This window comes from Procambarus clarkii, chromosome 29 (assembly GCF_040958095.1).
Source record: "Procambarus clarkii isolate CNS0578487 chromosome 29, FALCON_Pclarkii_2.0, whole genome shotgun sequence".
NCBI lineage: Eukaryota > Metazoa > Arthropoda > Malacostraca > Decapoda > Cambaridae > Procambarus > Procambarus clarkii.
This window is the reverse complement of record NC_091178.1, coordinates 9,966,681-9,994,678: the sequence shown is the minus strand read 5'-3', so window position 1 is coordinate 9,994,678 and position 27,998 is coordinate 9,966,681. Positions and strand designations below refer to the sequence as shown.

Sequence of the window (27,998 nt, the reverse complement as noted above, 5' to 3'; positions counted from 1 at the left end):
AACAAATGTTAACAAATAACTATTATAAAACGTAATTTATTTAGTAAAGCACCAGACAGTACTAGGAATGTTTCCTCTATGATGACCGTACACTATTTACATAAAAATGCATTAACAAAGTTAATAGAACATGACAATATTATAATAAAGAGAGTCGATTTATAATAGAGACATTCGAGTTATCTAATTATGCATATTTGAACAAGTGTATCATCCAAACCTCAGTAATGTGACTTTAAGAGGTAAGAAGCCTCCACTCCGTAGTCATTAACAAAGTAACAAATGTATCAATTTTGTTTTATCCCTATATACAGGTATTAAATAATGTCACCCTGCGTGACGCACTAGACAATGTGCGTCACACCGAGGCTGACTATTAACAGCCTTGCGTCAGACAAATTATTGACTAGACCTTTTTTGCCTCCGTGACCACCTTCCAACAGGAAGCAAATCTCTTGTAGAAATTTGTTTCGGTGAAGGACGCGCGTTTGCAGCCGTTGAGCCCCAGCTTGTGTATGCGAGCCAAGTCAACACAGTCGACCTCTCCATCTCCGTTACAGTCTGGGGAAATGCGGCCATTCTGTGAGAGCAAGAGAAGCCTTTATTGACGTTTTTACTTCATTGGAAATGTTCGGAAAATGGCGTTTGTTTCCAGGAGTTTGATTATAAAATGATCCTGCAAACTGCAAGTTAGCAGGATCTAACCTTCTCTAAGGTTAAAGGATCTAAGAGTTGAAATTTAAATTAATTCTTTTAAGCAAATCAAAGGACAAAAATAATGAGTTATTCTTAACTTTCGTCAGCAAACTCATATTCATAACGTTTCTAACTGCGTTAAGAAAAGCGACAGTCAATTTCTGATAAGACATGTATTATAAGCCTTAACTGAAAAGTTTTCGGATATCCAAATTAATATTATTACAATTTATGTACTGTATTGGTTAAAAAGTTGCAGCCCTAGTTCATCAGACTCGGGGAAATAAAGATTACATTGTATAATATGACGCATCTTCACAATATATTTCACCTGGTTAACTTTTAAGTGCGTTAATGGCAGGACTTTAACAACACTGCTATGTATTATAAAGATGCTCTCGTGTGCAGCTTGCTCGAACAGTTTTTATACTAACTCGTTTTTGTTGCAGGGTCGCTGTTCGATATCCCAATGAACCAAGAGGTAAGGCATCGTTCCTTCCCTCCGTCCTATCCCAGCCCCTTGTCCTCATATTCCATCCACGGCCTATATAGTCATTTTGACGTCTCACTTTCCCTTGGTACTTTACCTTATGTCTTAAACTACAAAATTTAATTAATCCTGAAGCTTTATCAGTGACGTCTTCGTGGATTAGAGTATTTAGTATGTTGCTTAAGATCTACAGTTATTATCACGTATTTCAGACTAAAACGACCTATTTGCCATTGCCACCAATCAGGGACCACCACCACCACCAATGATCATCACCGGCAGTGATCACTACCACCACAGTGACTACCAACAATAGCGACCACCACCATCAATAGTGACCACCTCCACCTCTAACAGCAACAATAGTGATCACCACCACCGAGAGTGACCACCATCACCAATAGCGACTACCACCACCAATCAGCACCCCTACCAGCGTACAGCTTATTGAATAGAAACTTTTCAAAACTAATCCCTACAAACCTGATACACAAGCTAAGCAAGGGGAGGGAGTAGCAACATACATCAGAGACAATGTAATGTGCACTGCCAAAGAGGTGAGCCAAAACCGAGTCACACCCAGAAACAATATGGATAAGATTAAAATGAAGACAATGATAGGCTAATACTAGGCTAATACTAGGAGTTGTGTATAAGTGTATTAGTTCTAAACTTCGACAAAATAGTTAGAACCTTTAGCTCTAACAATGTGTTATTAGCAACTATAATTGTTGTAAAATTAACTGGACTAACAAAACTGAGAATGCTGAAACAGAATTTTTTTTTTTAGAATTAGTTGATGATTTCTTCATTAAACAACATATTAATGAACCAATACAGGAAAATAATATTTTAGAGTTAGTGCCATCTAACAGGATGACTAATAAATATCCTCGAAATAGGGAGCGAGTCGGAAAATAGCGATCACAGTTAATCAGATTTACCACAGAACGTAACGTTGTTTGTGAGGGAGATTATGCTTGAGTGTCAAGAGTTCCATCAAGCTGATTATGAGGGATTAAGGAGTTTCCTGAGAAGGGCTGATTGGACGGACTTGAATATTTAAAGCACGCAGTTCTTAGTACGTGTCGAAGGTCTGGCGGTGGGTGACGGGACAATGGATTACTATGTAGATTCAAATTACACCTCATTTACAATTATTCTTAGTAAAGCCAAGAAGTGTATATTACAATATCTGATTAGGTGAATACACAACCCAACAACTTGGACTAGACGGCAGAGCACTATCTCGCTTCATGCAGGTCGGCATTCAATCCCCGACCGTCCAAGTGGTTGGACACCATTCCTTCGTTCCATCCTTGCCTAAATCCTTATCCTCATAGATTGATTCATAAAGATTAAGCTACCCAAAAGGTGGCATTAATAGCCCGTAGCTTATCCTCATATCTTTTCCAAGGGCTATATAGTCATAATGGCTTAGTGCTTTATCCTGATAATTACCTTAGCTTGGTCGACAAACAATAACCTAAAAATGGGTAACCATGGAACTGAACACTCGTATCGGAAAATAAGAATGCTACGATTAAGAATGGGGAAGTCTATCTAAAATAACAATTTGTCAAATTAAGAAGTAAAAAAGAAATAAGAAAAGCATAAGAAATATTAAAGTATGTATAGCAAGGCCAGCAAACGCAAATCACAAAGTTTTTCAGATATATCAAACAAAGATTAGGGAGAAGACTGGGCCAAGGGAACACGGGACAGGCCTGGTGTCTAGTAATGACAAAGAAGTGGGTCTCTCTACTATAGAATGGACATTAATACACCTGAACGCGTATAGAGAAGGATGGCAAAGTTTTATCCTAGGAATCCGGGACAGTCCTTATGTATAGATTTAAAAATACTTAATTTAGATTCTAAAGAAAGACGAGTAATAGGTTCTGTAATGATTAAAGTACAAACATGGACGAAAGGATATACAAAAGGTTTATAAAAAGATTTAAAAAAAAAATCTGCATAAAATAGGACACTAATCAACATATATAAATTGGATTATCTTAGATTCAGAAAAGACCTGCGTAAATACTGGTTTGGAAACAAAGGTTGTAGGTTTATGGGACAAATTACCGGGTATTATAACTGACCTCGGATAGCTGGATTGTTTTAAGTCTATGTTATGAATGAATTAGGGTGGCTGTAAATAGGAGCTGCCTTGTATAGGCAAAAGGGCCTCCTGCAGTTCCCTTTACTCTTTATGTTCTTATACTCTTATGTTCTACTAAGTACTAACCGGTACTAAATATGTGTGTTTAGTAATATGAGAACCAAACCTAAAACAATAAAGTGTATTCTATTACTGTGCTGCCAATGCTACTGTACATGACTATATTAACTTCGGATCACTCTACTCTAAATTAGAGAATTAAAGACCGCAGGTCTTTAATTTTCTATTTTTAAATTTTTAATTCAGTGTGCACAATGGATCATAGAGCAATGATTCTTCGTACACACTACACAAAGACACCAATTATATATACAACAGCGTCCACAAAAATTATATTAGCACAGAATGAATCAGAGAAAAAGTTATTTCTAAACATTAAATAATATAGCTAGATAAACAAGCAGGTGATGCCAAAGTGTCATTGCTTATGAATGTAGAAATAACTCTTTCTCTCTCACTTGAGGTCATTTGCATTAGTGAATATTGTTACATGTTAATGTTGTCATATGTTAATTTTGCCATATGTTAATTTGGCAACATTAACCTGTGTTTATTATATATACCATTACCAATTAGTGTTGGAATTTAATTATACATTATATACCAATTAGTTAATGTACAAATTAGTGTTGGAATTTTAAAATATACCAATACCATATTATATATATATATATATATATATATATATATATATATATATATATATATATATATATATATATATATATATATATATATATATATATATATATATATACTAATTAGTGCAGGTACCAGATATACCAATTAGTGTTGGCATTTAAAAGTCATCAAATAGTTCAGTGCATAGTTGGGAGTGTTGAATGGTTTGTTTAGTTTTAGAACATAGGCCTAGCAGCTTCATTCACACCATATCCATTCACTCTGCTCCATTCACACCATACAAATATACAGAGACTACACCACTGGGACCCCGACACCAGACCAGTTCTAGAGTATGGCGCCCCATCGTGTAGTCCGCACCTCAGAAAAACTAATAAATAAACTGGGAAAGGTGTTGAGACTTGAAACGAAGTTCGGTGACAGAATTGCGAGAGATGGGGGATGAAAAAAGACCAAAAGCCCTGGACCTAACGCCACTAGAAGAGAGAGAAAAAAAAGAGAGAGAAGAGAGACATGATAGACATAAATTATTTAGGGAAATGAGATTGGAAAATAAGGAAATGCTCACAATCAATACTGATAGATTAAGGAGGCATGTATAGAAGCTTCAGAAACAGGTGAGCCACAGAGAAGTTAGATTTTGATTATTATTTTCTTGTCAGAGTAGTAGGAAAATGAAATTTACTAAACGACCAGGTTGTGGAAGCAAACTCCATATTCCATCATAATTTCAAAAGCTGATATGAGAGGATAACTGTTAGTCATTGTATCAGACAACCAGTGGTTGGAAAGGAGGGGGTCCAAGAGCTAAAAGTCTACTCTGATAACACAAATAGGTTAGTTATATATAGGTGAGAGCAGCCTCAGCCTTCTTTGTTCACACTATTCAGGATTAGGCTGCTCCATTCATGCCATACAGGTTCCGGTCATTCTCTATACTTACAAAAGCGTATCTCTTGAAGTAGTTCTGGACGGCCGTGGCAGAACAGTGCAGGTCAAGGGCACAGTTTTTAAACGCTGTAAAATATAAGTTAGCTTTACTATTTTTTCCTAGTAATAATCACAAATTTCTGGCAAATGGAGACGTCAAAAGATCAAACTATTTATTAATGTAATCTTAGGTATGTATATAATTGACTTTAAATTTATTGATCAGTAAACATGAACATAGGTACACAGTGACATCGCAATAATGTTATATACTGTGACAAAATCTTTGGAGTGGGACGTAGAGATCGAACCCCAGCGTTTTGGGTCACCCCTCCACATGCACATCATAGTCCATGGGTACGGCCACCTTCTGGAGTAACCCAGAACGCAGGTTCGATCCCGTGGTCTCAATCTAAAGATTTCCTCACAGACATAAGTGTTGGTGTACTAACGGCTAATAGGTACAAATGTTAAGTGAAAATTATGCCATAAGTTGCTTACCGTCTCGGGACGTTTTATCGTCGCCTTTGATAATGGGTCTACCAGCGTCAATCCAGTATTCCCGAATCATGCGGAAGGGGCCGCAGAAAAGACCACCAGTTATAGCAGGGTCTTCACATACCGGCTTCGTAGTGCAATTGGTCGATGCCTCGCACAAGCAGGCCATGCACTCTTCGTCCAATATGTCACTCTGACCTGTGCAAGAAAGCGAGCTGGTGTTAATTGGTAAAGATAATTAAAACACAAATTAACAGCAACATCAAAACAGCATTACTAAAAACAGCAAAATGTAAATTTTGCTGTTCTTGATGAGGTTTACCTCTACGTGTCCTCAGAGCAACAAACACCCCCCCCCCCCGGCGTATGGACACCTCACTCCTTGCCAGTCCATCACTAAGACTGAACGGTAGCAGAACACAGTCCCGCTCCTGTGCCAGGTAAGTCCACTACGGGCTCACCATAGCTCGTGCTACTTTAGAACTTGTGTTCAAAGTAGCTGAATCTAAAACAACAACAACAAAAGTCTGACAGTTTCAGCCCCCCTCCTGTGCCAGGTAAGTTCACTACGGGCTCATCATAGCCCGTGCTACTCGGAACTTATGTTTCGAGCAGCTGACTCTAAAACAACAACAGGTAGCAGAATTTCTGCTCACAATGTAGCTTGCAACTGCCCCCGAACCTTCACCCATGGCAGCTACCTAGTCGCACTGGTGGGGCTTCTCTGTTTATTTCAGTTAGGCAAGCTCTGTTGGTGGATTTCTTCTGGGCCTCCTGTGGTGAAGTATGCAGAACCAAAGCTGATTGTGGCTGTGCCATACATGTGTAGGTCGTCTATGGAGACTCGTATTTTCTCGATTTTCCTTCATCTGGAAGTTGAGCCTGTCCAACGGCTGCGACTTTTTTTTTATTATTATTATTTTCTACCACAGACGTGGCCACACATTTACAATGCTAATCAGCATATATACATTTTCTTCTGTCCTCCATGGACAGGCTTAGAGATGTGTTAAACATATAGTTCAAGGGTTTATTGAACAATCAACCACAGAAGGTGATTCGGTGCTTTTAAAATGCTAAGCTAACCTACATACGTAAATACATAGATACAGAGATTTACGTATGCCCTACATAAAGTGTTCGATGTGTCTTTTACATAGTGCATAATGTTTTACGGCTGCGACTGTTTGGGCCAACACCCTTGTTTGGTGGAGGGACTGGAATATATTTTTTGAAAGGTTCGGTGAAGCCCTATTAAATACACTGGTAACTGGCACAGCCGAACTTGCGACAAGCGGTCACTGGAGAGTCAGAATCCCTGTCAGCCCCTGTGTTGATTTAGAGGGTCCACTCGTTACCTGCGTAAATTCCCTCCCTTATAGGGCTCTATGGTGGGTGGGGTGGGCGTATCCGATCCCACGATCGTCGTCGCCCCTAAATCAACACAACATGGTGGGTGTGATCACATTGAGGTGAAGTTTAGTATCTTGTAAATTGTTTTTTAAAATGGTTGTAAATTGTTAAATCTCTTTTTCCCTTCCACCAACGAGGAAGGGAAAGGAAAGGTTTCCATGTTCCGCGTCTTCTGCTGTGTTGGAGCCTGACTCCTCCCTCAGCTCCACTCTCATGCCTCGCACGCTCCAAACGCCGAGTGATGTGTTAGGTTTACCTTCGTGGAACAAATATTTTGGTTTTCATTATACTGACGAGCAAGCGGTTGATGAACTAACTATTTATTATTGTTAAACGGGTCGATATTAAGGTCATCGTCTCTTTCAGGGCTTACAGACTGTTGTTAGAAAAGTCCTGCTTACACAAATATTAAACGTCGACCGGTATCATTATGTCCACCTTTCAGGTGGACATAATGATACCGGTCGACATAACCTGTATGATAACAGGTTATGTAAGGTAACCTGTTATCAGGAACGAGTGAACGAACACGACTAGCTTTAAGAGATCCTAAACTACTAGACGCTTAAGTTAGCTTGTAAGTTTAATCCTTTGAACCGCCAGGATTATTAAGGCCGCAGTGTACATAGTTTATAGCCGTCATGTATAATACAATGCATAATATTTTCTTCATATCTCTGAAGTACAGGCATATGCCTCCTCTCCAACTTGAGTCACGACTGTTAAAACACATTCCCTAATGTCGCTCTTATTTTCCCATAATTCCTATGCCAAAATGACTGTGACACAACTAAGAGGCAATGTTATCCACAGTGTAATACCGATGAAAAGGTAATCATCTACCGTGAACACAGATGAGCAACAGTAATCATCCACCGTGAACACAGATGAGCAACAGTAATCATCCACCGTGAACACAGATGAGCAACAGTAATCATCCACCGTGAACACAGATGAGCAACAATAATCATCCACCGTGAACACAGATGAGCAACAATAATCATCTACCGTGAACACAGATGAGCAACAATAATCATCCACCGTGAACACAGATGAGCAACAATAATCATCCACCGTGAACACAGATGAGCAACAGTAATCATCCACCGTGAACACAGATGAGCAACAGTAATCATCCACCGTGAACACAGATGAGCAACAATAATCATCCACCGTGAACACAGATGAGCAACAATAATCATCCACCGTGAACACAGATGAGCAACAGTAATCATCCACCGTGAACACAGATGAGCAACAGTAATCATCCACCGTGAACACAGATGAGCAACAATAATCATCCACCGTGAACACAGATGAGCAACAATAATCATCCATCGTGAACACAGATGAGCAACAATAATCATCCACCGTGAACACAAATGAGCAACAGTAATAAACCAAATTGTCCCGCGAGAGATCAGCTTGTGCTGCGCTGACAAAGTTAAGAGCGCGTCTAAGCAACAGTTAATGCCTTTGTCAAGATGACCATACGATACAAAGGAGATATATACAGGTTACAGTATCATACAATAATCTGTCATTCATCAGCTCACAAACTAATGAGGAACACTCACAGTAACTCAGACCTGTGACTTACCATGTACTAAGACAGTCATGAAGGCAGCCGTCAAGCCAATCAGTACCGTCTTCACTATCGCCATTACTGTCTTCTGTCCTCGTCTCCCACTGTTTCTTCAGATATCTCGCGACCTACACACACTCAGCAACCGGCCAAGTAACGCGAAGATTAATTTCTGAAGTGACTATAAGAAGGGTAAGACTCAACGAAGTCTGCTCGAGATGGTAAGAGACGTCGTAACTCCTCCCGTCGACTGCTGGGGCCGGACTGGCAGCGGCCCGCCGGTGAAGGAAATATATACCCGGCGCCGGTCTCTTAGTCTCCACCAAACATTTCATTAAATTTCAAGTTATTTCTTTTCTTCTTAGTCCTAGAATTTGACTTTTCTCTTCCTCCCGCTCCAGGGCGGTGCATCGCCCTGCGATGCTCCAGGGCGTCTTATTAAGTGCAAAACAATATATGCAAAAGAAACATATTTGCTTCATGTCAGTATAGGCATTTAGGCTATTATTAGGCTAGTAGTTTTGACTCGTTGTGTTTGATTGCTTCAGCTTGCCCAGTACGATAGCCATTTCTTTAATTTTCCCAGTACGATAGCCATTCATTCAGCTTGCCCAGTACGATGGCCATTCCTTTAATTATCTTTCCCAGTACTATTGCCATTCCTTCAGCTTCCCCAATACGATAGCCATTCCTTTAACTTTCCCGGTACGATAGCCATTCCTTCAGCTTTCCCAATACGATAGCCATTCCTTCAGCTTGCCCAGTACGATAGCTACTCCTTTAATTTTCCCAGTACGATAGCCATTACTCTAGCTTGCCCAGTACGATAGCCATTCCTTCAGCTTGCCCAGTACGATAGCCATTTCTTCAGCATGCCCAATACGATGCTGCTCCATCAGTTTGCCCAGTACGATAGCCATTCCTTCACCTTGCCCAAACGATACCACTCGCTCAGGGTTCTCAATATGATAGGCACCCACCCCTCCTTCCCTCCCCGCTGGCTACGCACTGGTATTTCCAAACACTGAATACGATATGCAAATTTAATTATCACACTGGCGTGCTTTCCATTATCGTAGAAGGAAAAGATCTCAGTGACCCCGAGAATGACGAAGGAAGCAGTATTGGTGGACAAAACTTTCCTGGTTCGTGGCTGGCTCTGTTGCTTCTCCCCAACACTGGGTTGCCTTGCAGTAACCTGCCGTGGTGGGTGGGGAGACCACCTCTCCTATACTAGCCATGTTGTACCTATTGCCTTATCCACCATCCCTCTCCTTCCAGTCCGTTCTCGCGATTTGCCACAGCGTATAAAATACAGTGCTAAGATAACCAGAATCGCTAGTAGCACCCAGGCAACCTACTTAACCCGACCAACCGAAACCGAAAGCGTGGATATTTGTGAGCTGATACTTTTCATAGTACTTTGTAATTTGTACGTTTAGCGACCATAACGTACACAGTGAGACGGACTGTTTGTGAGAGACAAGTTGTTCTGTCAGTCACCATGTGACGTCTTTACTTGCGGCTTGACAAGAGCTTGTGAGCTTTCACAAGCTTACTTGTGAGAGCAGTAGTAATGCTACTGCTCTCACCCATATCTGTTTTTTTCCTGTCTGCCTGTCTTTGTCTTATCTTTGTCTCTGTCTTTCGATTTCTGTCTCTTTCTTTATCCGGTCCTTAACGATATTAATGGATAAAGATCTTGTGAAGACATATTTTAAACTATTTTGACCATATACGTATAACTAATATAAGTTTTTACACTTAAGTATAACGCTAATAAAGGGTATATACATATACAGTATAACTAATAGCAGAGGACTGATAAGGATTATCATTACAAAACCGTTGTTTTGTATAATGGTTGTATTATTTTTGTATATTGGGTGTATTATACAGCAGATCGGTGAGTATGAAATATGGTAAGTTATATCCAAGACACATCTTGGTTATATCCAAGATATCTAGTACCGGATATCCGCTTCTTGCTGTTCACAGCGTCAGAGTTGGTAAGCGAGGCTAACAATTATTATTTTTCCGTATTCTAAAAAATTAATTTAGTTAACTAGCAGTACAAATGTACGATAACTTTTAACTTGCTATCAATTGTTTTATAGGTTTAAAACAGGCGGGATGTACCTTAACGCTGTGAGAGTGGCAAGCAAGACTCTGCAGGACTAGGCTTCCTGCTTCCTTCACTACATCGAGTTGCTTACTTCACATTATCAAAACAGAACCCCATAATTAGAGACCAAATAACCTCACCTTATTATAATAAACTGCAACCATCATCCATGTATGTCTGTGCACCTAGTAGCGAGATGCTCAAGAATTATTCCTGTCCCTAATTTATATAAAGGGGATAACATCAAGTCATCCCTTGACGTTATTTGGTGTTATTCAAATACCAAAAATGAAAAAATAATACGAAACTTAATTAAATAGCTTCAGGGAGGGAACTAAGAGCTCAGTACCCACGTCACTGGCAGTGTCAGCCCTGACCACCTTGGCGTGCTCTCCACCTAGTCAGTCTGGGCCCCGTATGCCCTCTGTCTGACCTTCCAGGTTAACTACGTCGATTATTACTCGTCGTACAGGAGCTTCAGAAACACATTCACGAAGCACTTGGCCGATTGCTGAGTGTCTGTAGGTTGAGAGAGATCTTAGAGACAGCGGGAGAGGATAAACGCTGACGTCAATAGTGGAGATGCTACTTTTTGGCGTGACGGCTGCCATCACGGCCGTCTTGATTTATAGTAAGTTGCAAGTGAAAGTCAGAGAGAGATAGAGAGAGTGTGAGAATGAGAGAGTGTGAGAGTGTGTGTGTGTGAGAGTGAGAGTGTGTATGTGAGAGTGAGAGTGTGTGTGAGAGTGAGAGTGTGTGAGAGTGAGAGTGTGTGAGAGTGAGAGTGTGTGTGAGAGAGATGCGCCCAACTACCCACAGCGCCGTGATTGCCTTGTTTTCGTCCGGCGACGCTGGTGACTTTGAAACAATGTAGCTTCAGTTCAGTGTACATAGGTTAACCTGACCAACTTCTACATTCGTTAATTGTGTGTGTGCAGTGTTGTTGATGTTTGAGGATGGTGTGTTGGCCTTAGGTTAAATGTTGCAGTGAAGGTGAACCATAAGCAACTGTGCTGGTGTACAGGATTCTAAAGCAATTAAACAGGTTGGTGCCCGCCCGTGACCCTGCAGGTGCCAAACCTCCTCCCACCCCTCCTATGCTAACGAGTGAACAAAGTGTTAGTAGCTGTTCAGTGTACGTGATGCTGCAAGATAATCTGCAGCTCACTACCCAGCGAGCAGTTTCATCGACAGACATGCCTTCTTGTCACCACTGTGATATTAATCTGCATAAATAAGAAGCTAAAGGAATCATGGCAAACGCCCTTGTCCCAGATGAGTCGCCGCTGCTGCCAGATGTGCATTCAGCAGCCCACCTGCTGCTAGTACACAAGTCTCTCTCCAGGCAGGAGAGAGCCAAGGAAAAACTGGAGCTGGATTCCAAGAGGTGGTGAGCAAGAGGGGAAAAAGGCGACTACAGCAGGAAAGAACTCGACTAACCCGCGTGATCTTCCCTCCTGGCACTGGTCTTGCTGACAGATTTTGGTGGTTTTCTGCAGCCTCCAAAGCCCATCACACTAAACGAATGAAGATAAACAGAGATGAAGACAATCATGTCTTTGTCACGGATGATGACGCATTGATTAACGACTTGTTAACACAGGAATATGCTGGGATAAAAATGTTGCGAGCACCGTGTGATGACTCAGTGAAGGTGAAAATCGTTTTCTTTTGGTGTTAACAAGTGCATTGACCCAGAGTGTTTCCGGTCCGAAAATGTGCAAAACCCACACCGCACTAAGAACGACCTCATCGTTGCAAACTGGACAGCATCAACGGAGATTCCCAAGCGACTCTTAGTGCCCCTACCGCTGGGTAGAACTTACAGAGTGGCTCGCTATATACCCCCACGCCGGAGGTGCTACAAATGTCAGCGTTGGGGCCACACTGCACCGCGCTGCACCTCCAGGACCCACCGATGTGCAGTGTGCGCTGGTGATCATGATTCTAAGAGGTGCTTTGACCTCTGTGTCACCGTCGGTGGAAAGTCGTCCTATGCCAGCAACTACGGTGGGTCACAGCTGGCACTCTGACTCCCCACTCGCCCTTGACTCACCCTGAACGACGAAACAGCTGCGAGCATCTTTGTCCACTCATCTGGGCACCGGGTGCCACAGTACACAGGTGCCAGGTGTAGCTCGCCCCGGCCGGCGGGGTGGTAGGTCTCCACCAGACGCTCTTAAGTTTTCTTTTTTTTTTTGGAGTAAAGAGGAAGGAGAGGCATAGGTGAAGGGAAGTGTAGAAGTGGGAAATACAGTGAGAGGTATGAAAGACTTCCTGATCTCCACCACAAAGTGACGACCGAGCCCATTGATGTCGTCTGCCTTCAGGAGTGCAGAGTTCCCACCAGGTCTCCACCCCCTAAATTACCCTCCTTTGTTGTCTATAACCTTAAATCCAATCACTCTTGTATTTTGTATGTTAAGACGTCCCTTCCTCACCAGCTACTCCCAGGTATGTCAACCGAAGGGCTTCAGTATCATGGCGTGAGGATCTACGTGGGGAACTCTGCCCTCAATATCTTTAACCTGTATGCTCCTAGTGATAAGTTTAATTATGCTGACCTTCCTATCTGTATTCAGATTGAGCCTAGCATCATTATAGGTGATTATAACGCTAGGCATAGAAATATTGGTAATTTGCAGTTCAGTAATCGTAACGGCAACCCACAGTTGTCACTATTAGGTAGTCACGATGATGCACAGATTGTGGGTGACCTTGAACCGACGCATATCTACGGAGGTATTCTTGATCTATGTCTCGGTGTCAACGTCTCCCACACCGTGTGTGCCTCGTCAATAGTGCCAGATGTTGGAAATTTCCAACACCGAATCCAACACTGTTGTATTCTCATTACTTATTACTAATTCTACTAATTATTGTAGTAAGTAAAATTAACACCACGTAGAATTCTCATGTACTAATAATTTCATCTGTGCAGTAGGCTAGAATTCTCACATCATCCGACGCCAGTATTGCGTCAGATTTCCTTACAATAAACACTTTATATCCAATGTATCTGAGAATTAAATTCGATTCTCTATAACCAAGGCATTCTGTGTGATAAATTAATTACAGATAAATTGACCTCCAACTAAAAGCCGAATAGAGCGTTAGAGTCATAGCGATTATCTAGTAATAAAAGTTAACGTCACGAGTGAATGCCATGGGGAGACATTAATTCCTCTCCCTTATACGTTTAATATCACTAAATTGGCTAATAATAATATTTCCCTCTTCTAAATAATAAACCCGTCCAGTCTTCAACATTTCAAGCGTAAATGCGAGAAATACTAATATTCATGACAATAATTTGTCTAATGAACGCGGGACACGGCGTGGGTGAGGGAGCAAGCCAGTACACGTGGAGGGAAGCTCTGAGGCAGACCTACCCGTATCGTGCTCACGAGGAGACGCCATTGCCCAGCCATCAGGGTAGACGTTATCCATCCTCAGATGAAAGTCGCCACTGTGAGGCGTGAACAACCTTGCAGATAATATCTTCAACTGGTGCTGGTGTAACATAAGGAACCTTTTTAATCTGGTTCCTGACTACACGTGACCGGCCAGTGAAGTGCGCCATTGTCCAGGATAAGCTGAAGCCGGAGCCTGGGACGCGAATTTCGGCAATCTTAAAACTTATACAGTGCCCATATTAGCTAAGTATCTTCTCTTTATTTGATGCATCCGGTAAAGTGTGGTGTAGTAGCTGGGTGATTGACCGTGACGACGCATGATAACACCAAACCACAGGTTATTAAATATTATCACCTGTAACTCTTAAATTCTTGAATATAGAGATTCAGTAGTTTAATTAGTTGCTACTGTAAATATTTGTCTTGCAGCACGTGAGAAGAATTCTCTCTGCCGCCTTCTCCCATGTTAATCCATCCCATTCGTCAGCCAGCCGAGCCCAGGGAATTAGAGGAAGCGTCGTGGCTTACATAAAGGAATCGTCTTTAAGCTAAGATTTCTTTGTATTTATTCATGAAATTTCTGAAATTACTTCCATGCAGAATTCCTTTGGATTAACATGTGTTTATTGTGACTATCATTACTATACTTATAATCTATGTTCCCATTCATGGTAATGACATTAGTTTCACTATAATTCATAGGATTAGATTATTATAATTTTGATTAGTGAACGAACCACACTAGTTCCTGGACGCACTGACTTCCAGTAATAACCCCCCAATGTAGGTGTTTGTGGGTTTGATTCATTTAATTATACAGCCCATTAATTATTTCTATGATCATATTCTCTAGTATTTTATCCATAGTTACTGGTTCATCTAGGAATTATCTAATGATCAGAAATTCTCAGTTTCCCTCTTTACTATAAAAGCGGGTGGTCCTTCGTAATTTAATTTACTACATTAATATTTAAATAATCAGATTCAAGCCCCAAATGTCCCACACCAGATATGGCGTCTGATCATCTGCCCATATTAGCCTCGGTAAGCATTGGAAGCTTTATCCTCCCCGGCGGAGTGTTCAAGCGGAAGAGGCTGGCTGTGCCCATCGAGCAAAGAGACTTTTTGGGACCCAAAAGTGTCTTTTGGGCCCCAAAGGTCTTTTGGGACCTTTGTTACTTTGTTATTGACTACGGAGTGATGGCTTCTTACCTCTAGTCACATTACTGAGGTTTGAATCATACATTGTTGTTCAAATATGCATAATTAGACAACTCGAGCGTCTCTTTATTATAACACTATTATGTTCTGCCAACTTTTGTTAATGTATTTGTGTGTAAATAATGTGCAGGTCATCATAGAGGAAACATTCCTAGTACTGTCTGGTGCTTTACTCAATAAATCATATTGTAAACTAATGTTGTTCCTTCCCCACTGCCCCTTGGTCCTCTCTCCACCCTCACAATCGCTCCCGATATCTATTCACAGCTCAGTCGACCTCGCCAGTATTTTTTTTTTAAGTAAATCAATTTAACAGCTACAATGCTTTTATTTGTATATAATTCGCACGTTGATCGCAAACTAGGCCACATATCCTCTGAATGAGGCAAGCTCAACTTTCTTTACAATTAACGAAATTTTGCCTTGGCATTAAGTATTTCCACGTATAGTATTTCGGCAAGGATTTATATTCTCTCTGGTAGCGTATAGACCTGCCGTAAAGCTTGTGCCCCAGAGTAAGTAATAACAATGAAACAAGTACGAGGTTGCCGAGCATAATACACCCGCACGTAGTACCCTAAAAGTCGGACAGAAGATGGAATGTCCGACCTCAGGCGCATCCCGAGGGTACGTATGTTCGTCTTCACTCCCGCATATTTTCCAGAAGATAGCTTGTGCATCCTCACACTGACGACGGAGCCAAATCTCTGGAAGAAACGCCGGAGAAGGGACTCAGGGAATTCCATGGGGGCCCCCATGGACGCTCACATATGTCACGGCACCACTCCGATCAGAAATGGCCACAGAACCAGTGCCATCCAACAACTTCATGGCACTGCCCTCGTATCGCCGGAGAAATTCACGGTACGCCTCCTCACCCACAAACTTGATGATCACCCGGCGAGCAGTCACCAGCTCAACCCCGTAGACCTCCACGACCGGGACATGTAGCACGTCACACATGACCTGCTCAACGAGAGGATACCCTGCACGGCAGGTAAACTCCAATCCTACAGAGTTTACCCTCTCGACAGCGGGAAGATGGCCGCTCATCGTAAAAGCGCCACGTCAACACCAGTCATTGACAGCATGGAAGGTAGAGACACCCACACCCCCTGCTGGTGAAAACGGCAACCTCCCAAAACTGCCGGAACGGTCAGACGACACGTCCTCACCCTACGGCAGCTCAGGTTGCTAAATCTTTAACGGACATTTGACCTTTTTTGATGAGGACAGGTTGATACATTTATACAATTAAGTTATGCAACGACCTACCGTCTGTTAATCCTACTTCTTTACTCTCGCAGGTCAGACTGACATTGAAATGACTGACGATTGCTTAGGGTGCTTGTGCGAGGCGTCCACTCGTTGTAACACGTCTATGGGTTGTCAATATGATAGCGAGAAGGTCTGTGGTCCCTTCCTCATATCTAAACCATACTGGATTGACGCTGGCAAACCCGTTCTTAACGAAAGAGACGACCCCCGTGCAGAAAATGGTACGTACCTTATGGTGCAGCTTAATTATGGCCCAATTTTAATTTGACTTTTCAGTTGTATATTTCGACTATTTGCTTTACATTAACATATAGGTTTTTGTTATCTAATGTTTTATAATGTCCAATTTTTAGATATTTACAATTATTACCCGTTAGCTTAAAATTTGTCGAAATTGCTCATTTTAATAGGATTATTTAAAATGTAACCTTGTTAGAGTTGGCTATCTTCTAAGAGAATTGACAGCACTATAAAGGTAACTGAAATATAATCGTGTCGAGATAACACATAAAAATATTGCTTTCAAACCAATTAATAAAATTAATCATTTTGCAGCTTATAATAACTGTGTTCACGATTACACGTGCTCCGTGAAGACCATCCGCAACTACATGTCAAAATATGGCAAAGTAAGTCAAGAGCATAGAGTAATCTGAGTCTGTATGGTGTGAATGATGCTGCCTGAGTCTGTATGGTGTGAATGATGCTGCCTGACTCTGTATGGTGTGAATGATGCTGCCTGAGTCTGTATGGTGTGAATGATGCTGCCTGAGTCTGTATGGTGTGAATGATGCTGCCTGAGTCTGTATGGTGTGAATGATGCTGCCTGAGTCTGTATGGTGTGAATGATGCTGCCTGAGTCTGTATGGTGTGAATGATGCTGCCTGAGTCTGTATGGTGTGAATGATGCTGCCTGAGTCTGTATGGTGTGAATAACGTCTAATCCTCATAAACATTACCCAGTGCTCAGTACTTAACCTTTCCTTAGGCTATGCTCGTCGAAGCTGTTCAGAGACCCCAAAAGATGCATTTGTTAACGTGCTGCATGACCAAAAATTAAATTTTCTTGGAAATCAAGATATATTATTGTAAATTATAATTTTTGTGTATAATTAGGAATAGGATAGGTTATGTTATTCCGTTGTCGCCTAAATATTATCTACACCAGGCTATTCCTGCATCTCAGTCTTCCTAAACGACCTTCAAAACACACACTCATGTAAGCAATGCCTTAAGATACCTCCAGCAATATGTGTTTTAGAACATAAGAACATAAGAACAAAGGCAACTGCAGAAGGTCTATTGGCCCATACGAGGCAGCTCCTATTTATAACCAATAGGTTATAACTTTTATTTAAGTAAACCTTATTTCACAGGACTGTAACGACGACGGCGTTATTGACTGCGACGACTTTGCGAGGCTCCACAAGTTCGGCTATACGTATTGCTCCAAACCTTACGATCCCATATTCAGAAGCAGATTCAGTGACTGCATAAATAATACCATCTTCTATTAGTAAGTGCACAAACATTTGTTTCAGTCTTCTTACAGCTAAAATACACAGCAACCCACTACTAATTTCCTTCTCACTGCTGTCAAGTACACCGATTAGTTGGGTAATATATAGGTAATCTTAATATTAATTACAGGTAATATTAAATTATATTGTTGTAGGAGTTCCTACCTATTTTGAAAATATTTCGATGGTGGAATGAGACTTCATTAAAATCATGTACATTTTTAGGGATAGAAAACATATTCACTCGAACCATCAGTCTTGAAATGCTATTATCCAAGATATGATAGTCAGCATATATATACATATATGTCGTATCTAATAGCCTGAATCGCACTACCTGGCCTAGAAAACAAGGCCTAATTTGCCTAACAGGCAGAGTGATTTTCGTTATTTTCAAATATTTCTTTCCAAATTGGTTCTGTTAGGTTAGGTTAGGCTTGATCAAATTTCTGTTAGTTTTAACTCAAAAGTTTAAAACAAAAAATAAAATATCATGTACTGGAAAGCTTTACAATTCGATAAGATTTTTTTGTTTGTTTTTGGACAATCCGAGCCTCGAACCGCCGACCACATAAACTGTAGCCCTCAGCTATACCTACTGAGCCACCAACACCCTTTTAAAAGGAAGGATTCCAGAGGCACTTCTTTGCTGCCCAGTTGTAAATTTTAGCGTTCCCTGGGGTGCCACCCTGGCGTGAAGGAATTATTTAACAAACAAATGTTAACAAATAACTATTATAAAACGTAATTTATTTAGTAAAGCACCAGACAGTACTAGGAATGTTTCCTCTATGATGACCGTACACTATTTACATAAAAATGCATTAACAAAGTTAATAGAACATGACAATATTATAATAAAGAGAGTCGATTTATAATAGAGACATTCGAGTTATCTAATTATGCATATTTGAACAAGTGTATCATCCAAACCTCAGTAATGTGACTTTAAGAGGTAAGAAGCCTCCACTCCGTAGTCATTAACAAAGTAACAAATGTATCAATTTTGTTTTATCCCTATATACAGGTATTAAATAATGTCACCCTGCGTGACGCACTAGACAATGTGCGTCACACCGAGGCTGACTATTAACAGCCTTGCGTCAGACAAATTATTGACTAGACCTTTTTTGCCTCCGTGACCACCTTCCAACAGGAAGCAAATCTCTTGTAGAAATTTGTTTCGGTGAAGGACGCGCGTCTGCAGCCGTTGAGCCCCAGCTTGTGTATGCGAGCCAAGTCAACACAGTCGACCTCTCCATCTCCGTTACAGTCTGGGGAAATGCGGCCATTCTGTGAGAGCAAGAGAAGCCTTTATTGACGTTTTTACTTCATTGGAAATGTTCGGAAAATGGCGTTTGTTTCCAGGAGTTTGATTATAAAATGATCCTGCAAACTGCAAGTTAGCAGGATCTAACCTTCTCTAAGGTTAAAGGATCTAAGAGTTGAAATTTAAATTAATTCTTTTAAGCAAATCAAAGGACAAAAATAATGAGTTATTCTTAACTTTCGTCAGCAAACTCATATTCATAACGTTTCTAACTGCGTTAAGAAAAGCGACAGTCAATTTCTGATAAGACATGTATTATAAGCCTTAACTGAAAAGTTTTCGGATATCCAAATTAATATTATTACAATTTATGTACTGTATTGGTTAAAAAGTTGCAGCCCTAGTTCATCAGACTCGGGGAAATAAAGATTACATTGTATAATATGACGCATCTTCACAATATATTTCACCTGGTTAACTTTTAAGTGCGTTAATGGCAGGACTTTAACAACACTGCTATGTATTATAAAGATGCTCTCGTGTGCAGCTTGCTCGAACAGTTTTTATACTAACTCGTTTTTGTTGCAGGGTCGCTGTTCGATATCCCAATGAACCAAGAGGTAAGGCATCGTTCCTTCCCTCCGTCCTATCCCAGCCCCTTGTCCTCATATTCCATCCACGGCCTATATAGTCATTTTGACGTCTCACTTTCCCTTGGTACTTTACCTTATGTCTTAAACTACAAAATTTAATTAATCCTGAAGCTTTATCAGTGACGTCTTCGTGGATTAGAGTATTTAGTATGTTGCTTAAGATCTACAGTTATTATCACGTATTTCAGACTAAAACGACCTATTTGCCATTGCCACCAATCAGGGACCACCACCACCACCAATGATCATCACCGGCAGTGATCACTACCACCACAGTGACTACCAACAATAGCGACCACCACCATCAATAGTGACCACCTCCACCTCTAACAGCAACAATAGTGATCACCACCACCGAGAGTGACCACCATCACCAATAGCGACTACCACCACCAATCAGCACCCCTACCAGCGTACAGCTTATTGAATAGAAACTTTTCAAAACTAATCCCTACAAACCTGATACACAAGCTAAGCAAGGGGAGGGAGTAGCAACATACATCAGAGACAATGTAATGTGCACTGCCAAAGAGGTGAGCCAAAACCGAGTCACACCCAGAAACAATATGGATAAGATTAAAATGAAGACAATGATAGGCTAATACTAGGCTAATACTAGGAGTTGTGTATAAGTGTATTAGTTCTAAACTTCGACAAAATAGTTAGAACCTTTAGCTCTAACAATGTGTTATTAGCAACTATAATTGTTGTAAAATTAACTGGACTAACAAAACTGAGAATGCTGAAACAGAATTTTTTTTTTTAGAATTAGTTGATGATTTCTTCATTAAACAACATATTAATGAACCAATACAGGAAAATAATATTTTAGAGTTAGTGCCATCTAACAGGATGACTAATAAATATCCTCGAAATAGGGAGCGAGTCGGAAAATAGCGATCACAGTTAATCAGATTTACCACAGAACGTAACGTTGTTTGTGAGGGAGATTATGCTTGAGTGTCAAGAGTTCCATCAAGCTGATTATGAGGGATTAAGGAGTTTCCTGAGAAGGGCTGATTGGACGGACTTGAATATTTAAAGCACGCAGTTCTTAGTACGTGTCGAAGGTCTGGCGGTGGGTGACGGGACAATGGATTACTATGTAGATTCAAATTACACCTCATTTACAATTATTCTTAGTAAAGCCAAGAAGTGTATATTACAATATCTGATTAGGTGAATACACAACCCAACAACTTGGACTAGACGGCAGAGCACTATCTCGCTTCATGCAGGTCGGCATTCAATCCCCGACCGTCCAAGTGGTTGGACACCATTCCTTCGTTCCATCCTTGCCTAAATCCTTATCCTCATAGATTGATTCATAAAGATTAAGCTACCCAAAAGGTGGCATTAATAGCCCGTAGCTTATCCTCATATCTTTTCCAAGGGCTATATAGTCATAATGGCTTAGTGCTTTATCCTGATAATTACCTTAGCTTGGTCGACAAACAATAACCTAAAAATGGGTAACCATGGAACTGAACACTCGTATCGGAAAATAAGAATGCTACGATTAAGAATGGGGAAGTCTATCTAAAATAACAATTTGTCAAATTAAGAAGTAAAAAAGAAATAAGAAAAGCATAAGAAATATTAAAGTATGTATAGCAAGGCCAGCAAACGCAAATCACAAAGTTTTTCAGATATATCAAACAAAGATTAGGGAGAAGACTGGGCCAAGGGAACACGGGACAGGCCTGGTGTCTAGTAATGACAAAGAAGTGGGTCTCTCTACTATAGAATGGACATTAATACACCTGAACGCGTATAGAGAAGGATGGCAAAGTTTTATCCTAGGAATCCGGGACAGTCCTTATGTATAGATTTAAAAATACTTAATTTAGATTCTAAAGAATGACGAGTAATAGGTTCTGTAATGATTAAAGTACAAACATGGACGAAAGGATATACAAAAGGTTTATAAAAAGATTTAAAAAAAAAATCTGCATAAAATAGGACACTAATCAACATATATAAATTGGATTATCTTAGATTCAGAAAAGACCTGCGTAAATACTGGTTTGGAAACAAAGGTTGTAGGTTTATGGGACAAATTACCGGGTATTATAACTGACCTCGGATAGCTGGATTGTTTTAAGTCTATGTTATGAATGAATTAGGGTGGCTGTAAATAGGAGCTGCCTTGTATAGGCAAAAGGGCCTCCTGCAGTTCCCTTTACTCTTTATGTTCTTATACTCTTATGTTCTACTAAGTACTAACCGGTACTAAATATGTGTGTTTAGTAATATGAGAACCAAACCTAAAACAATAAAGTGTATTCTATTACTGTGCTGCCAATGCTACTGTACATGACTATATTAACTTCGGATCACTCTACTCTAAATTAGAGAATTAAAGACCGCAGGTCTTTAATTTTCTATTTTTAAATTTTTAATTCAGTGTGCACAATGGATCATAGAGCAATGATTCTTCGTACACACTACACAAAGACACCAATTATATATACAACAGCGTCCACAAAAATTATATTAGCACAGAATGAATCAGAGAAAAAGTTATTTCTAAACATTAAATAATATAGCTAGATAAACAAGCAGGTGATGCCAAAGTGTCATTGCTTATGAATGTAGAAATAACTCTTTCTCTCTCACTTGAGGTCATTTGCATTAGTGAATATTGTTACATGTTAATGTTGTCATATGTTAATTTTGCCATATGTTAATTTGGCAACATTAACCTGTGTTTATTATATATACCATTACCAATTAGTGTTGGAATTTAATTATACATTATATACCAATTAGTTAATGTACAAATTAGTGTTGGAATTTTAAAATATACCAATACCATATTATATATATATATATATATATATATATATATATATATATATATATATATATATATATATATATATATATATATATATATATATATATATATATATATATATATATATATATATATATATATACTAATTAGTGCAGGTACCAGATATACCAATTAGTGTTGGCATTTAAAAGTCATCAAATAGTTCAGTGCATAGTTGGGAGTGTTGAATGGTTTGTTTAGTTTTAGAACATAGGCCTAGCAGCTTCATTCACACCATATCCATTCACTCTGCTCCATTCACACCATACAAATATACAGAGACTACACCACTGGGACCCCGACACCAGACCAGTTCTAGAGTATGGCGCCCCATCGTGTAGTCCGCACCTCAGAAAAACTAATAAATAAACTGGGAAAGGTGTTGAGACTTGAAACGAAGTTCGGTGACAGAATTGCGAGAGATGGGGGGTGAAAAAAGACCAAAAGCCCTGGACCTAACGCCGCTAGAAGAGAGAGAAAAAAAAAGGGAGAGAAGAGAGACATGATAGACATAAATTATTTAGGGAAATGAGATTGGAAAATAAGGAAATGCTCACAATCAATACTGATAGATTAAGGAGGCATGTATAGAAGCTTCAGAAACAGGTGAGCCACAGAGAAGTTAGATTTTGATTATTATTTTCTTGTTAGAGTAGGAAAATGAAATTTACTAAACGGCCAGGTTGTGGAAGCAAACTCCATATTCCATCATAATTTCAAAAGTTGATATGAGAGGATAATAGTTAGTCATTGTATCAGACAACCAGTGGTTGGAAAGGCGGGGGTACAAGAGCTAAAAGTCTACTCTGATAACACAAATAGGTTAGTTATATATAGGTGAGAGCAGCCTCAGCCTTCTTTGTTCACACTATTCAGGATTAGGCTGCTCCATTCATGCCATACAGGTTCCGGTCATTCTCTATACTTACAAAAGCGTATCTCTTGAAGTAGTTCTGGACGGCCTTGGCAGAACAGTGCAGGTCAAGGGCACAGTTTTTAAACGCTGTAAAATATATGTTAGCTTTACTATTTTTTCCTAGTAATAATCACAAATTTCTGGCAAATGGAGACGTCAAAAGATAAAAATATTTATTAATGTAATCTTAGGTATGTATTTAATTGACTTTATATTTATTGATCAGTAAACATGAACATAAGTACACAGTGACATCGCAATAATGTTATATACTGTGACAAAATCTTTGGAGTGGGACGTCGAGATCGAACCCCAGCGTTTTGGGTCACCCCTCCACATGCACATCGTAGTCCATGGGTACGGCCACCTTCTGGAGTAACCCAGAACGCAGGTTCGATCCTGTGGTCCCACTCTAAAGATTTCCTCACAGACATAAGTGTTGGTGTACTAACGGCTGATAGGTACAAATGTTAAGTGAAAATTATGCCATCAGCTGCTTACCGTCTCGGGACGTTTTAAGGTCGCCTTTGATAATGGGTCTACCAGCGTCAATCCAGTATTCCCGACTCATGTGGAAGGGGCCGCAGAAAATGCCACCAGTTATAGCAGGGTCTTCACATACCGGCTTCGTAGTGCAACTGGTCGATGCCTCGCACAAGCAGGCCATGCACTTTTGGTCCAATATGCCACTCTGACCTGTGCAAGAAAGCGAGCTGGTGTTAATTGGTAAACAAAGATAATTAAAACACAAATTAACAGCAACATTAAAACAGCCTTACTAAAAACAGCAAAATGTAAATTTTGCTGTTCTTGATGAGGTTTACCTCTACGTGTCCTCAGAGCAACAAACCCCCCCCCCCCCCCCGGCGTATGGACACCTCACTCCTTGCCAGTCCATCACTAAGACTGAACGGTAGCAGAACACAGTCCCGCTCCTGTGCCAGGTAAGTCCACTACGGGCTCACCATAGCTCGTGCTACTTTAGAACTTGTGTTCAAAGTAGCTGAATCTAAAACAACAACAACAAAAGTCTGACAGTTTCTGCCCCCCCTCCTGTGCCAGGTAAGTTCACTACGGGCTCACCATAGCCCGTGCTACTCGGAACTTATGTTTCGAGCAGCTGACTCTAAAACAACAACAGGTAGCAGAATTTCTGCTCACAATGTAGCTTGCAACTGCCCCCGAACCTTCACCCATGGCAGCTACCTAGTCGCACTGGTGGGGCTTCTATGTTTATTTCAGCTAGGCAAGCTCTGTTGGTGGATTTCTTCTGGGCCTCCTGTGGTGAAGTATGCAGAACCAAAGCTGATTGTGGCTGTGCCATACATGTGTAGGTCGTCTATGGAGACTCGTATTTTCTCGATTTTCCTTCATCTGGAAGTTGAGCCTGTCCAACGGCTGCGACTTTTTTTTTATTATTATTATTTTCTACCACAGACGTGGCCACACATTTACAATGCTAATCAGCATATATACATTTTCTTTTGTCCTCCATGGACAGGCTTAGAGATGTGTTAAACATATAGTTCAAGGGTTTATTGAACAATCTACCACAGAAGGTGATTCGGTGCTTTTAAAATGCTAAGCTAACCTACATACGTAAATATATAGATACACAGATTTACGTATGCCCTACATAAAGTGTTCGATGTGTCTTTTACATAGTGCATAATGTTTTACGGCTGCGACTGTTTGGGCCAACACCCTTGTTTGGTGGAGGGACTGGAATATATTTTTTGAAAGGTTCGGTGAAGCCCTATTAAATACACTGGTAACTGGCACAGCCGAACTTGCGACAAGCGGTCACTGGAGAGTCAGAATCCCTGTCAGCCCCTGTGTTGTGATTTAGAGGGTCCACTCGTTACCTGCGTAAATTCCCTCCCTTACAGGGCTCAATGGTGGGTGGGATCACACTGAGGTGAAGTTTAGTATCTTGTAAATTGTTTTTTAAAATGGTTGTAAATTGTTAAATCTCTTTTTCCCTTTCACCAACGAGGAAGGGAAAGGAAAGGTTTCCATGTTCCGCGTCTTCTGCTGTGTTGGAGCCTGACTCCTCCCTCAGCTGCACTCTCATGCCTCGCACGCTCCAAACGCCGAGTGATGTGTTAGGTTTACCTTCGTGGAACAAATATTTTGGTTTTCATTATACTGACGAGCAAGCGGTTGATGAACTAACTATTTATTATTGTTAAACGGGTCGATATTAAGGTCATCGTCTCTTTCAGGGCTTACAGACTGTTGTTAGAAAAGTCCTGCTTACACAAATATTAAACGTCGACCGGTATCATTATGTCCAACTTTCACTGGTTGTTAACCTGTTATCACGAACGAATGAACGAACACGACTAGCTTTAAGAGATCCTAAACTACTAGAAGCTTAAGTTAGCTTGTAAGTTTAATCCTTTGAACCGCCAGGATTATTAAGGCCGCAGTGTACATAGTTTATAGCCGTCATGTATAATACAATCCATAAGATTTTCTTCATATCTCTGAAGTACAGGCATCTGCCTCCTCTCCAACTTGAGTCACGACTGTTAAAACACATTCCCTAATGTCGCTCTTATTTTCCCATAATTCCTATGCCAAAATGACTGTGACACAACTAAGAGGCAATGTTATCCACAGTGTAATACCGATGAAACGGTAATCATCTACCGTGAACACAGATGAGCAACAGTAATCATCCACCGTGAACACAGATGAGCAACAATAATCATCCACCGTGAACACAGATGAGCAACAATAATCATCCACCGTGAACACAGATGAGCAACAATAATCATCCATCGTGAACACAGATGAGCAACAATAATCATCCACCGTGAACACAGATGAGCAACAATAATCATCCACCGTGAACACAGATGAGCAATAATAATCATCCACCGTGAACACAGATGAGCAACAGTAATAAACCAAATTGTTCCGCGAGAGATCAGCTTGTGCTGCGCTGACAAAGTTAAGAGCGCGTCTAAGCAACAGTTAATGCCTTTGTCAAGATGACCATACGATACAAAGGAGATATATACAGGTTACAGTATCATACAATAATCTGTCATTCATCAGCTCACAAACAAATGAGGAACACTCACAGTAACTCAGACCTGTGACTTACCATGTACTAAGACAGTCATGATGGCAGCCGTCAAGCCAATCAGTACCGTCTTCACTATCGCCATTACTGTCTTCTGTCCTCGTCTCCCACTGTTTCTTCAGATATCTCGCGACCTACACACACTCAGCAACCGGCCAAGTAACGCGAAGATTAATTTCTGAAGTGACTATAAGAAGGGTAAGACTCAACGAAGTCGGCTCAAGATGGTGAGTGGAGGAAGAGACGTTGTGACTCCTTCCGTCGATTGCTGGGGCCGGACTGGCAGCGGCCCGCCGGTGAAGGAAATATATACCCGGCGCCGATCTCTTAGTCTCCACCAAACATTTCATTAAATTTCAAGCCATTTCTTTTCTTCTTAGTCCTAGAATTTGACCTTAGCTCTTCCTCCCGCTCCAGGGCGGTGCATCGAACTGCGATGCTCCAGGGCGTCTTATTAAGTGCAAAACAATATATGTAAAAGAAACATATTTGCTTCGTGTAAGTATAGGCATTCAGGCTATTATTAGGCTGTTAGTTTTGACTCATTCCGTATGATTGCTTCAGCTTGCCCAGTACGATAGCCATTTCTTTAACTTTCCCAGTACGATAGCCATTCCTTTAACTTTCCCAGTGCGATAGCCATTCCTTTAAATTGCCCAATACGATAGCCATTCCTTCAGCTTGCCCAGTACGATGGCCATTCCTTTAACTTTCCCAGTACGATTGCCATTCCTTCAGCTTGCCCAGTACGATAGCCATTCCTTTAACTTTCCCAATACGATAGCCATTCCTTCAGCTTGCCCAGTACGATGGCCATTCCTTTAACTTTCCCAATACGATAGCCATTCCTTCAGCTTGCCCAGTACGATGGCCTTTCCTTTAACTTTCCCAGTACCATAGCTATTCCTTCAGTTTGCCCAATACGATAGCCATTTCTTTAACTTTCCCAGTACGATAGCCATTCCTTCAGCTTGCCCAATACGATGCCGCTCCATCAGTTTGCCCAGTACGATAGCCATTCCTTCAGCTTGTCCAGTACGAGAGCCATTCCTTTAACTTTCCCAGTACGATAGCCATTCCTTCAACTTGTCCAGTACGATAGCCATTCCTTCACCTTGCCCAAACGATACCACTCGCTCAGGGTACTCAATATGATAGGCACCCACCCCTCCTTCCCTCCCCGCTGGCTACGCACTGGTATTTCCAAACACTGAATACGATATGCAA

The 27,998-nt window shown here is 40.7% G+C and overlaps 2 protein-coding genes and 1 long non-coding RNA gene across 6 annotated transcripts; 2 read left to right on the top strand and 1 right to left on the bottom strand.

Annotated features, from left to right (window-relative positions):
- Positions 1–8: 8 nt before the first annotated feature.
- LOC123765036 (lysozyme) lies at positions 9–27,074 on the bottom strand. 3 transcript variants are annotated; one of them, XM_069333459.1, is made up of 4 exons: positions 26,793–27,074; positions 5,445–5,639; positions 4,957–5,030; positions 9–580 (listed from the first exon to the last, which is right to left on the bottom strand). In XM_069333459.1, the coding sequence occupies exons 1-4, from the start codon at positions 26,854–26,856 to the stop codon at positions 407–409; spliced, it is 507 nt and encodes a 168-aa protein (XP_069189560.1). In that variant the 5' UTR covers positions 26,857–27,074; the 3' UTR covers positions 9–406. The 3 variants fall into 3 exon arrangements, with proteins under 3 accessions (XP_069189560.1, XP_069189559.1, XP_045609371.2); XM_069333458.1 differs by lacking the exon at positions 26,793–27,074 and adding an exon at positions 8,455–8,706; XM_045753415.2 differs by lacking the exons at positions 9–580; positions 4,957–5,030; positions 5,445–5,639 and adding exons at positions 18,721–19,292; positions 23,691–23,764; positions 24,179–24,373 and having other exon boundaries at positions 26,793–27,072.
- Positions 576–3,947, top strand: LOC138369795 (uncharacterized). Its single transcript, XR_011229956.1, has 2 exons — positions 576–1,177; positions 1,399–3,947. It is a non-coding gene; the product is annotated as an uncharacterized lncRNA (long non-coding RNA).
- On the top strand, positions 13,928–22,659 carry LOC138369794 (lysozyme-like). Of its 2 annotated transcripts, none has more exons than XM_069333461.1 (5): positions 13,928–16,700; positions 17,035–17,108; positions 17,856–17,995; positions 19,858–19,889; positions 20,146–22,659. In XM_069333461.1, coding segments are annotated over exons 1-4 (390 nt in total). In that variant the 5' UTR covers positions 13,928–16,525; the 3' UTR covers positions 19,859–19,889; positions 20,146–22,659. The 2 variants fall into 2 exon arrangements, with proteins under 2 accessions (XP_069189562.1, XP_069189561.1); XM_069333460.1 differs by having other exon boundaries at positions 20,111–22,659.
- Positions 27,075–27,998: the final 924 nt, after the last annotated feature.